The following is a 13,203-nucleotide window of genomic DNA, read 5'->3' on the forward strand; positions in this document are numbered from 1 at the left end:
TTCAAAAGATCACAAAGGTGCTAGAAGTGGTAGCATAGCAATGTAACAGTGCAAAATACACTATGGTCGTGGGTCTCAAAATGCTAAATTTTGAACAGAGACAAACGAAGACTTGAGATTACTAGGGAAGGGCTTAGGGATGTTAATGAAGCTAATGGTGGTGGTGGTTGGCCATAGGTGGCGGCTTAGAGGTCGGTTGAAGTGCAAAAAGCTCAAAACGGAAATGGGAATGGATGGGCTGCACCGGTGGCAAATCAAGGCTGAAGATGGGTGGGTTAGGTAGCTGGGAGGTCGATGGTGGTGTGGTGAAAAGATGGTAGCCAATGGTGATGCGATGGCAGCGCTGGAATGAAAGGTGGTCGTGGCTTAGAGCAATGCATGGAGGAGATTAGGGGCCCGAGAAGGGCTAGAAATGGAAGGGTGAGGTCGCATGCCAATGGGAAGAAGAATGGGAGGGGTGACTGAGATGGGCGACGCATGGCGATGCTGTGGAGGATGAAGCAACATACGAGGGGAGAGAGGGAGGAAATTGCGTGGGAAAAGAGAGAGAAGAAAAAGAACTGAGGAGAAAAGAAAAGAGAAAGAGGAAAAGAAAAAAGAAAAAAGAAAAAGTGAGGGAAAAAATTGATCCAACGAAAATAATTTTAAAACAACGAGTTAAATAAAATAATTTAAACACGGTGATTAAATGAAAATAAAATAATTAAATCCAACAATAAATTAATTTAAAATAAAGAGTAATTTATATAATAAACAATAATTAATAACAAAAAAAAACATTGAATTAATAATTAAAAATCTTAAAATAATATAACGTAAATCGTCTAAAATTTAAAACAAGAAAGCCTATAATCTTAATAAATGCAATAATTTACGTAGTCAAAATACACGTAAATACGGGGTATCACACAATCTGCCCATTCATTCATGTGGCTGTTATTTATTTTCATACATTAAACGTTCAGTCAATTCTTTTAGTTTAGTCATTTCAGTCCTTTCATTCAGTCCAGTCGTTCCATTTCAGTTCTTCTTATTTAGTAGTTCATTCATGGAAAACGCCATTTAAAAGCATGGGCTTAAACATCATCTTTCATGGCATCATTTAAAACATCACTTCGTGACATCCATAAAGCATCAGTTCATATGGACCTTTTAAAACACTTTCTTTGTGTCAATTAAAGAATCAATTTAAAGCTCGAGGCACATGCCTCGACATTTCTTTTTTTTCTTAGAAAATATATATAATAGATACTATGTATAGTCATCCATTCACATGCGTACAATTAATACTTTTGAGTACGTAAAAAGAGATTGCCAAGGAGGGTCGTACATACGTATACCTTTGAACACATATACTTAGTATGCTTTCATGAAAGATATTTCGTGTCGTAAAGAAAAAGCGTTTCGTTTTCGTTTCTTGTATTTTAGAAACTCTAGAAGAGTATGAACGTAATACTTACTTAGACTCCATGCTACTTTCATATCATGCAGTCTATTCATGTTCGTGTCAGATGGCAACCTACATGCATACACATAACCTTAGCGTCATTCTCTTTCTAATGCATAAGCAACTTAAACTATAAATAGAGCTATACTTCACTTAGAATCAGAGATGTATCTTGCTTGTAAGTTAATTGAAATTGCAATATCTAATCGTGTACAACTTGCAAGATAAATCAAAACACTAATTGCACTTAGATATGGCACTTTAGAACCAAGAATTTCTACGCCATCTTCTTGAGGGCTAAAGGGATCCTCTTTCACATCAAGTGACTAGTAAACCTTTAGAGTATTTAAAGGATGAGCTTCGTCTATGTAAAACTGATTCATGACTTTTTTTGTATATGTTGACTTATGGACAAGAACTGAATTTGAAAAGTGATCAATTTGTAGATCAAGACAAAATTCTATTTTTCTAAGGTCTTTCTTTTCAAAGTCATTTTTTAAATGAATTGTGGTTTTCATGATCTCTTCTAGAGTCCCAACAAGATATAAATTATATACATATATCACAAAAATTGTAATCAAGAATCTGAGTTTTTAATGAAAAACACAGACTAGCTAGATTATTTTCAAATCTTTCTTTTATTAGATATTTACTAAGACGATTGTATGACATGGGTCCGAATTGCTTTAACTCCTATAAAGATCTTTGTAGCTTGATAGAACAAATACTTCAAAATTTTGAATTGCATGCTTCAGGCATTATTCAGTGATCCATATAAATATGTTGTAATAACATTTGTTAAATGCATATCTAAATCTTTTGTAACTACCAAATTAATAAAAAATCTAAATGTAATTGCTCAACTACTAGAGAATATGTTTGTTTGTAATCAATACTAGGTTTCCATGAGAAACCTCGTGCAACAAGTCATACTTTGTATCTCACAATTTCATTTTTCTCGTTATATACGTTTACGTACAAATACCCACTTATATTCAATAGGTATCTTACCTTGAAGTGTTTGAACTACATGTGCAAATATTTTATGCTTTGCTAGTGACAATAGTTCTGCATGAATTGCTTGTTTCATTTTTTTTTTCAATCATTTCTATGTCGACATTATTTGACTGTTTCTGATTAAATTTCGACATCACTTATGGTGATACCTAAAGCAATTTAAAATGAAAATATGCATTATACAACAGTTTTATTTCTATCAAATAACTCTCCCGTAATAATATAATTTATCGATATTTCGTTATTTTCAAGTACATTTTTCTATTTAGGGGATAACTCTTTAGGAGATTCCGCTTCAGGGGATTCTATTTTTGGAGAATTTTGTATAGCAAATTTGAATCAATCTTTAGCTCTTGGTGCATGTTTTGTGGGTATAGTCTCTTCATAAGCATCAACTTTTTTTTATTTTTACTTCTCTTTTCTGGAAAGTCTTATCCTTTTCATCAATAGGCCTTTCACACTTTAGGCATGTCTTAGACTTCCTAGCTGTTATATTATTCGATTGTCTTGTAGGGACATTGATCATTACTAGAGCATTAGCAGAAGAAATGTGAGATGTTACTATTTTCTTATTGTTGGTAAAGATATTCGGTTATTGATTTGCAATAGCTTTCAAATGATGATCATCTGAACTTCTTGTTCACATTGACTTGTATGAGAATCAAGATGAGATACTGTCAAAGTGTTCCATATTATTTATTTTTGTACTTTCGAAAAAAATTCTCTCCCTAATGGTAGGAAGATTATTTCATGATTGAGATGATAGCCAATGAATAAATATATTTGTGTCAGAGCACTTCTAGTGCACTGCAACCTATGATTCATTTGTTTTTATTGTTGTATAATATAACTTAGAAGTGAAAAATGGCAATTTTTCTGATATGAGTTTCTGACCTTGATTTATTTTTGTAATGTAAAGATATTTTTCATTGCCTTCATTAGTGGTTTCAACATGATAACAATTATAATGAATGTCTTTAAAATTGAGTAAATTCTTTCTAGATTTCAAAGAATAAAAAGCATCATCAATATAAAATTTTGTTCATTTAGGTAACATGATATTGACTCTTCCAAAGCCTTCAATTTGGTTTGATAAACCAGATATTGTATTAACATTGGTTATATTTAATGTTAGATATTGGAATATTTCTTATCCTTAATAATTATGTATTGTACAACTGTTTGCCCTTCAGCAATCATTTTGGAATTGGTCAATGAATCAATAGAACCCATATATCTTTAAAAACAAAAATATGTATAAAATTTTATTAATGCAAAACAAAGTTAACAAGATGTATTAAAATATAACTACTCAAACATAATGTGATTACATAACTAAAGAAAAAATTAATTGTTATGGCCATATGCATAACTAATAAAAAAATCATTGTCTCCGTTAGGATCCACAAAGAAATCAAAAACATCAAAATAAGTTTGGTTCATCCTAGTTGAATTATCAAAATGAATTAGATGATTTTCAGGATCCTTGTAGTCTGCAAAATTTATTTAACATTTTTTTTTCTTTTATATATGCTTGATATAGGTCCACCAAATGTTTGGACATACAACAGTATATGACCAATGCCCTTTCATACCACACCTGTAATATTTATCTTCATATTTCTTTACAAGTTTATTCTGTAAGCCTTTATTTTCATCTTACTTTATTGCGATGTGGTTCCACTTCTGGCGATATGTAGCATTTATTTTCGAAAAACTTTGAGTACACTCCTCTTGACTTCAATAGTTTTCTCTACCATGTACACGTCCACGACCACGATTTCCTTTATTATGATAAATGAGATTTCATTCGTTTTAGGGAATGGAGTAAAACTTGTTGAATGAGACTAATAATTTTTCATTAACAACTTATTGTTTTGTTTAACTACTTATAAGCAAGATATTACTTTAGAATACTTGTTGAACTTTTGCTCTTGATATTGCTGCTGCAGGAGCATATTCGAGGCATGAATATGTTATATGTTTCATTTCAAACATATCCTCATCAATGGCTTTTTTTCTATATAATTTCAATTATTAACTTATTTTTTAAAAGTGTAGAGGTTTATTCACTAGAAATCTTGTAACTTCAGGTGCATCAAATCATAATGAGCTTTTTGGAGGGTCATAATCTTTTGATACTCGTATCATTCCATTAAAGTATCACACAAAATCAACTTATCTTTTATTGTAAGGTACTCAGTTTTCAGTTATTCATGCAAATGATGATGAAGAAAATTTATTGCTCTAGGACGATCCTTCAATATGCTTCATTTCCTGCCTTAATAGTATTTCCAAGATTCATTGTATCAAGATGAATCTTAGCATCAATGATCCATGATAAATAATTGTTGTCAAAAATATTAAGGGCAACAAATTCGAGTTTTGTAAGATTTGAGATGATTTATAACAAAAATGTTAAGTAGAATGAGAAAGAAGTATTTAAAATCAAACTAACATATAAAAGTCAAGAATATTTATTGCATTTATGATAACATTTTATTCTATATAATATCACAGAGATCATATCAAGATTTTATAAAATGATTTATATTGCAATAAGCAGATATCAATATTTATAGAAAAGAAACTTATAGCGGTTGGGAAATGTTATGCAAGTCTCTTATCAAAGATCAAAAGAGCATAATGGTTGGCTAGTGTGTCGTATTGATAACGTATTATAAAATTAAATAGAAGTATTAAGAGAATTGAAAGATTGGAATGTAAGGCGAGCCCTTCAGTAGCTTAATGTCATTTGTTTTGAATTTCTCTTGTGTTATATAAATGATCCTCAAGATCTCTTTTATAGGCGAAAGGGGATAAGGCATATGAAAGAATGAAATATGAATTAAAAAGATGCATTCATGAATTTAGGAATTCTTAGAGTTAATATATGAATGGGCTAGAACTTTAAGATGTGGAATCTAAATGGTCATTCACTAAGTTTATATATACATTTATAACAAAAGGTACACTTTAAGTTCTATCACTCGTTTATATGAATGGGCTAGAGCTTAATATCATTCATTTTGAAATTCTCTTATATAAATGATCCTCAAGATCTCTTTTATAAACAAAAGGGGATAAGGCATATGAAAGAGTGAAATATGAATTAAAACGATGCATTCATGAATTTAGGAATTCTTAGAGTTAATATATATATGAATGTGCTAGAACTTTAAGATGTGGAATCTAAATGGTCATCTCCACTAAGTAGTTTATGTTTACATTTATAACAAAAGGTACACTTTTTTTACCCGAACTAGTTAACAAATGGTTGACTGTCAAGATTTTGACTCTTCTCTAGCTGCTCTATTATGAGATACAAATCTAGGGTGTATAATCTCGTACAAGTTCTTTGAAAACAAGTAAAACCTTATAGTGTGGGATTTTTCAAATGGTCCCACTTTGTTTAAAAGAGCTTAAACACCCCAAGTTTGAACAAATCATTTTTCATTTCCATATTTTATTTGGTTGAGCAGACTTCAATAGTTAGCCATGGCAGTATGTTCACCAGCCTTAAAAATAAACAAATATTTGAAACGAAGAAACCGGTTTAAAAATTATGGTTTACTTGCCCTTTATCTTCCTCATTATGAACCAATACACGATGGAAGCCACAATAAGCTGCATTACTGCAACAAAAAATCACAAGAATCACCAGCATCCCCTTATTCTGAAGAATATCGCTTTTCTTTGCATACCACTTTTCTTTGCATATTGAGCCTAAGAAAAAAGAGGAGTAGAAAACTCGATTTTATAATTAAGTCATGCTTCATGAATTACCTGAATCCTTCCATTCTATAAAATAAAGAGTTTGGCAAAAGTTACAAACTTAGAAGGAAAAACTGCTCTCACAGGGTGGCATTGAAGTGTTGTTAAAGGTTGTGGCTCTTTCAATACCATCTTATACCATGAGTTGTTTCTTACTCCCCTTGAGTTTGTGTGCAGAGTTGGAGGGTATAATGGCTCGATTTTGGTGGGGGCAAAAGAAACATGAGAGGAGAATTCATTGGCTGAGTTGGAACAGAATATGTGTCAGGAAGTCTTGGGGAGGGATGGGTTTTAAAAACTTGACAGCTTTTAACTTGACAATGCTAGCTAAACAAGGGTGGCGTTTATTCCAGGAGGAGAATTCTTTATTGCACAGATTGCTAAAGGCCAAGTATTTCTCGGGTTCAGGTTTTTTGCAAGCGGGGTTGGGTAGATCTCCATCTTATACTTGGAGAGGAATTTGGGAGGCAAAAAAAATAGGTTCTAGAGGGGTGTAGATAGAGGATAGGTAATGAGAATTCTGTTAACATTTGGTTTGATAATTGGATCCTAGGACATAATGCTCTAGTGAAGGAAGGGCACGTGTTTAATGAGGAGAACCGACATGATTGTGTGAATTTCCTTTTTTGTGAAAATTCAAGAACTTGGGATTTGAGAAAACTTAGAGCTCTCTTTAATCCAAGGGTTGTGGAGGACACTTTGAAAGTAGCTTTGTGTGTTGGTAATGTGACTGATAGGAGAGTATGGGGCTATGAAAGAAATGGGGTGTTCAGTGTTAGAAGTTATTACAAGCTTATTTTGGCCCAGCAGGGATCCCAAGAAGCTGAATCCTCCTCTTCGCATGCCCAGAGTGTGGTCTGGAAAAATATTTGGAAAATGCCTTGGCCTAATAAGATTAAAATATTTTCATGGCGTGCTTATAAGGATGGGTTGCCTACAAAGGATAACTTATTATTAAAACATGTCCTAAATGATGGGAGATGTAATTTGTGTAATGCTAAAAATGAGGGGTTATATCATGCTTTGGTGAAATGTGCACATTTCAAGAGGATCTGGACAGATTATATCCCAGCCCTTGAGATAGATAAATTCTTGAATGTCTTTGAGTTGGCCTTTAATTTCTGTAAAGCTAAACAATATGAAAATTTGTCTACTTTCTTTGCTTTGGCGTGGGGGATTTGATATAGGAGGAACAAATATATTCACGAATAGGTTCATTTCTCCTCATCAAGTTGTTGAACATGTTGTTTGACGATTGAAAAGCTATAAAGGGGCTTAGAGACAATCAAGGCAGCAAGTGAGATATGTATATAAATGGAAGCTACCGGATCCTGAATTGCTGAAACTGAATGTTGATGGAGCTGTCTTTGAAGAGATGGGGAAAGTTGGTGCCGGTGCAATTTTGAGGGATAGTTTGGGTAGAGTTATTATCATGGCTGCAAGCTCTATGGAGGATGCAGTTGTTGAACCTGAGTAGATACAGTTGCTAGCTCTCTTCCGTGGCCTTCAGTTCTGTGCAAGCATGGGAATCATGAAAATCCAGGTGGAGAGTGATTGCTTACTAGCTATAGAAGCGTTTCATCAGGATAACATGGAAAGTTCCAAGTTTGGTGGTCTTTATTATGAGATTAAAAAGTTGTCATTTTGTTTTGGGGAATGTTTATTTAGACATCTTTATAGAGAAGAAAACAAGGCTACTCATTATCTAGCTAAATATTCGAGAAATGTTGATAGAATCAACATGTGGTGAGATTGTATTCCGGTCTTTTTGTCTCAAACCTTGTGGTTTGATTTATGTCTGTAATTCCTCTTTTGTGTAATGAAGTTCATGGTTTGTTATCAAAAAAAGAAGAATTACCTGAATCTTCTCTGAATTAGATGGGACATAGACCATGTTTTATGCAAGAAAAAGATTATTTATCTTGATGGCAGGTTAAACTTTTGACATAACTAGGGATGTTATAAAATATCAAAGTAGAAGTTTTAAATTCGAACTCTAGTTAACTCTTAACTTTATCTCATTTAAAATATATTTTAAAGCGTTGAAGAAGGGAGGGTGTTAACATATAAAATAAAACATTACTTAAGATTTACATTTATAGATCATTTAAAGTACGACATCTTAAAATCTGTGGATGAAAAACAATAAGAACATTTCCCATATTTCGAAAGCCAGGATTTAAATTAGTAGAGTTTAATTGATGAGAGGTAGTAGCCATTCATCGAGCTTCAAGCTCAGAAATGGTAATGTCGTTTTGAGAAGCAGGTGCTCCAGCAGAACTTGAGGGATCCTGATCAGAATCTATAATTCTTCTATTGATAAATGCAGGCTTGTTGGGAGAAGGAACATTTGCTTCATTTCCCAGCATGAACACAACTTCTAGCATGGTTGGTCGATCCGCAGCTTGTTCTTGCACGCATAAAAGCCCAATTTGAATACATCTCAAAACTTCATAAGCAGGATATGATGCCTCATCACCCAGTGAAGAATCGACCATATCCAGGGCTTTGCCTTCTTTCCAAAGGTCCCATGCCTGCAGCCGTAGAAGAGTGATATCCTTGAGTCAGTTTCTATATATGAATGGTTAAGTTTCACTGATATATATATATATATAGAGAGAGAGAGAGAGAGAGAGAGAGAGTTTACTTACATGTCCAATCAAGTTTAGGCAAGGGCTTCCAACATAAAAATGGTTATTTCTCTTGCCACTGATTATCTCTAGTGCTAAGACACCGTAGCTGAAGACATCTGATTTTGTAGAATATAATCCTTCCATTGCATACTCTGGTGACATGTATCCACTGCAATTCCATAAAACAAAAATACTGATGCTTATAGTCCATTATCATCTACTTTTAGCACTTGTGTGTGTGTGTGTGAGAGAGAGAGAGAGAGAGAGAGAGAGAGGGAGAGACATACTATATATGTGCCAACAGGTCTATTTGTATTTGCTTCAATTTGGTCATCCCCAAACATTCTAGCAAGACCAAAATCTGAAATTTTTGGGGTCATTGCTGCATCTAGTAGTACATTGCTTGCTTTTAGATCCCTATGGATGATCTTCAGTCTTGAATCTTGGTGAAGATATAATACTCCTCTAGCAATTCCTACAATAATTTCAAATCGCTTCCTCCAGTCCAAAAGTTGTCTTTTTATTTCGTCTGAACCAAACATTGAAAACTTCCATTAATAATGCCTAGTGAAAAGAGTTCTACAAAAGAGTATATTCCAATCCAAATGCAACAAAACCATTAAAATCTTTTGAAGTCAGATGTAGTCCCCTGGTTTTGGACACGATAGATTGGGCGTTTTAACATATGTTCGTGTTTATCTCCAAAATATTCTTTCACATATGTTCTCTACAAAGCAGTAATCAAATGGCACTTAAAAGGTTACATTGTTTTTGGCATCTGAGGTAATTTCTCCGGTGTGTTGGTTGCTTTTCATGGTATTCCTCCGTCACAAGTGAGGGTTTTTTAATAAAATAGGGAGGGGTCACTTAAAAAAAATGGCACTTAAAAGCGATTGCTTATTGAAGAGAGGCCATACCAAAGATGAAAAAGTCTAGGCTTTTGTTTGGCATGTATTCATAGATCAACATCCTCTCTTCTTTATGAATACTACAACCAAAAAGCCTAACAAGATTCCTATGCTGCAGTTTTGCTATTAGCATAACTTCGTTCTTAAATTCTTCTGTGCCCTGTCTTGAACTTTTTGAGAGTGTTTTTACGGCTATTTCCTGTCCATTGGTTAGCTGACCCTGCATTTACAAACAAGACTTTAATAGTTTATAATATATCATTATGAGAGTTTCTGTTAATACTTATCAAATGAGAGATGTGTACCTTGTAGACTGGGCCAAAACCACCTTGTCCAAGCCTATTAGCAGGGGAGAAGTTGTCTGTGGCAGCAACAACGGTGCTTAGTTCAAAAAATGGTAAATCTGATTTTCCTCTTCTTTCATCAAGTTTTGGAGAATCTTGAAAGGGTATCGAATTGGCATCGTTGAACAACATGGATTGGCTGGCGCTCCCTGTCCAATCATGCATGGTTACAAAAGATGGCTACTACAATGTTGAGTAATTTAAAGGAACAAAACAAAGGAATATTCTATGGTTCATAATCATGTCCATGCATAATAATAGAACAAGAAATACGATAATAATCATGCATGGTTACAAAAGATGTACCTTTTCTCTTTCTCTTTCTCTTTATTACCAAAAGCACAAAGAAAAAAATGAGAAATGAAGTAACAAGCATGGCCACCACCGTGATTGCCAGCCTTTTCTTACTAGCAAAGAACCCTGCTGCTGGTTTCCCTGAAAAAGAAAAGGAATTTTAATTATGTTAAAGAAATTTTTTCAGTTATTCAAACCGCCTTAAGAAGCCGAAGAAAGAAAAAGACATGAAGTGGCCTTAATTTCTCGCTTGACCTCCAGAATTCAGATGAAAATTTGATCAATACCTAACTCAACCGCATCCACACGTACATACAAATTTTGGCCCCCATCCACATACACTCTTGTATCAATCAGATTACCATTCCAGTTCATGCAGCCCCCGATTCCTCGCGCGCATCCACACTTGCATAGGCCGTGCAAGAACAATTCTGCAGGCATAATTGCTTACACGCTTCCATACTCAAACCAGTCTTAACTCGCGCTGCTGAAGTATCCGGAACCTTCACATTGGGAACCTTCACAAACCCTTCGCCGCTCCCGCACATGGATGCCGCCCACGCTTCCTCGCGCACCCGCCTGATGCATTTCTCTGCAACCCCGGCAAACAGCTGCACTCGAACCCACTACCAACCAGCTCATTGCATTTCCCAAAAGCACCACACTTTCCGTAAATGTCACACTGGTCAAAAGGTGCCGCACCAAGCATAAGCCAATTACTGTCTCCCTCCGTGTACACAGACCGTTGGACTAAACCAGACTCGTTTACCACTAATGTTGACAGCAGTGTTGGGTAAAGGACACCCGAAATAGTTGTAATCTCGTTCTCGTTGTCCACAAAACTGATATTGAAGAGCCTATTACGCTGCAATGTCGGGATTCCACTCCATCCTTCGCCATTCCAATGACCAGAACGCCACCATGGAACCTTACCCTTGTACAAGAATAACTGAGGGGAGCCATTGCTGTCTATCTTATACGACCAGTTTCCAGTTCCAGGGTCATCTTGGGACTTCCAAGATGTTAGGACCCGGTTCAGGCCAGTTCTTCGGTCCAGCCCAAGTTTCGTGTTTGGAAGCGAGGTATCCGTTGGATAGTCAAAGCTTTGCCATAGTGCCATCTTTCTTTCATCATCATGTGTCAAGATTAGATTTCCTGAATCCAAGAGCTGAGCGATGGTACTAATATTGTTCTTTGATTTTGAAACAATATCTGTGGACCAGATGTGTTGGCTCTGATCTTTGACACTGAGTACTAGGTTTCCATGAACATCGATTGAGAGAACTCCAGACCTGTTAATAATAGGATTGTCTCTGTTTGCTACCCACACCTTGGCCTGTCCCGGAGCACTGTAATACCAAATTCCAACGTAGCGGTGGGTGGACTTGCCGGGACTAAAGAAACCAAGCGCAAAGGTCTTTCCGTGGGACACCAAAACATCACCATCTGTAACAGGTTGACTGACAGTTATGGTGTCCAATGAAGTGCCACACCGGAGAAGAAGGAATTGAAGCAACGTGTGTATAAAGAGAAACAGAAACCTTTTTACAAAATACATGATCATGGACAGTACTGAGGTTGCAGATTCTCTCAATCATGGTATTAAGTTTCATTCGTGATCAATTTATGTTCTCAGAAGTAGACCCCGCCATTGACGCAGTCAGATATTAGTCCCGGCATGCTGAATAAATGATCACCCGTAATTTCGGTCTGAATAATGCTGAATAAATGTATCAACCTACTCCCAGTCCCTGATCTGTATCTTTTATCTACTATAGGTTATCTAATCACTAAGGAAAATGCTCAATTTAGTATGAATTTTGATAAAAACAAAGTCGTCTTAAAAAATTCATGTAATTGGTGACATACCAACAACTTACAATAGTGGTTTGACTTGTTTTTTAATTTTAATGACACCAATTTGTAAAGGCTATTTATGTACATTATATAGTACTCATAATTAATTTTTCTCACCAACATTATATTGTAATATATATCATACATGATTTTATTTTTCACAAACTAGAGTACTAAAGATACATGTATATGTGTGAGTGTGAGTCACTGTATCGACCAATTAGAATTTAAAGTCGGTGGTTGAGTGAAGGTTGGCTGGTATTAATTCATGTAGCCCCCATGAATTGCACCCAGCCACTTGACCCACTCCACTTGTAGCTGCTAGCCTTGCCAATTCCTCCGAATTCTAATCACATTTATACCTGTGGCCAAGTCATAGGACCTGCATGCTATTTTTCGCGTTAAAGCACTTTTTTTTTTTTTTTTTTATAACTGTTGCAGAGAGATATAGATACAATATATGAACCCTGAATATTTAATATTAATGTCTATAGATAATGTGAATTCAACATTAAATACTTTAGGGCCTCCATCTTGTATTTATCCCTCTCTTTATAAAACATGTTTGCAGACAAGAAAATAGTAAGAAACCCTTGTCAAATGCTTATCTATGCCTATTTTTTATTTTTTTTAAAGGAATCAGACTCGTTTCATTAATGAACCGAAGTTACAAATTTGACTTATATATGAAAAATCCAGACTATAAGCCAAACTACGCATCAGCTCTGGGACTTCCCCACACACAAATTCTTTTGTGGCGGACATTTGTCTTAACTTCTAAAAACTCTCTCCTAACAGAGAAAGCGCTCTGTAAAAACAGAACTTCACGACCCCTTCTGTCCTCTCAGGGAGGAAGAGTACGAGACACTACTATGGACATTAAATCCAATAACCTATTTCTATTATATTACTAACTAAAATAACAAAAA

The 13,203-nt window shown here is 35.0% G+C and overlaps 1 protein-coding gene across 1 annotated transcript; it reads right to left on the reverse strand.

Moving 5' to 3' along the window:
• Positions 1–8,305: 8,305 nt before the first annotated feature.
• On the reverse strand, positions 8,306–12,100 carry LOC121265779 (G-type lectin S-receptor-like serine/threonine-protein kinase At1g11410). The gene is made up of 8 exons (XM_041169448.1): positions 10,946–12,100; positions 10,695–10,866; positions 10,430–10,563; positions 10,085–10,272; positions 9,789–9,999; positions 9,163–9,400; positions 8,890–9,040; positions 8,306–8,772 (listed from the first exon to the last, which is right to left on the reverse strand). Exons 1-8 carry the CDS (start codon positions 11,979–11,981, stop codon positions 8,458–8,460), a joined length of 2,445 nt encoding a protein of 814 aa, XP_041025382.1. The 5' UTR covers positions 11,982–12,100; the 3' UTR covers positions 8,306–8,457.
• Between the last annotated feature and the right edge of the window lie 1,103 nt (positions 12,101–13,203).

The sequence above is a fragment of the Juglans microcarpa x Juglans regia genome, chromosome 5D (genome assembly GCF_004785595.1).
Source record: "Juglans microcarpa x Juglans regia isolate MS1-56 chromosome 5D, Jm3101_v1.0, whole genome shotgun sequence".
NCBI classification, from domain to species: Eukaryota; Viridiplantae; Streptophyta; class Magnoliopsida; order Fagales; family Juglandaceae; genus Juglans; species Juglans microcarpa x Juglans regia.

Excerpts from the sequence above, each read along its gene's own strand:
- LOC121265779 (XM_041169448.1), bottom strand. The coding sequence starts at position 11,981 with ATGATCATGTATTTTGTAAAAAGGTTTCTGTTTCTCTTTATACACACG. Across the intron at positions 10,867-10,945 it reads ATGTGCGGGAGCGGCGAAGG|AAGCAATTATGCCTGCAGAA; the intron begins GTTTGTGAAGGT and ends ATGGAAGCGTGT. Across the intron at positions 9,401-9,788 it reads CCTAGACTTTTTCATCTTTG|ACGAAATAAAAAGACAACTT; the intron begins GTATGGCCTCTC and ends TGTTTGGTTCAG.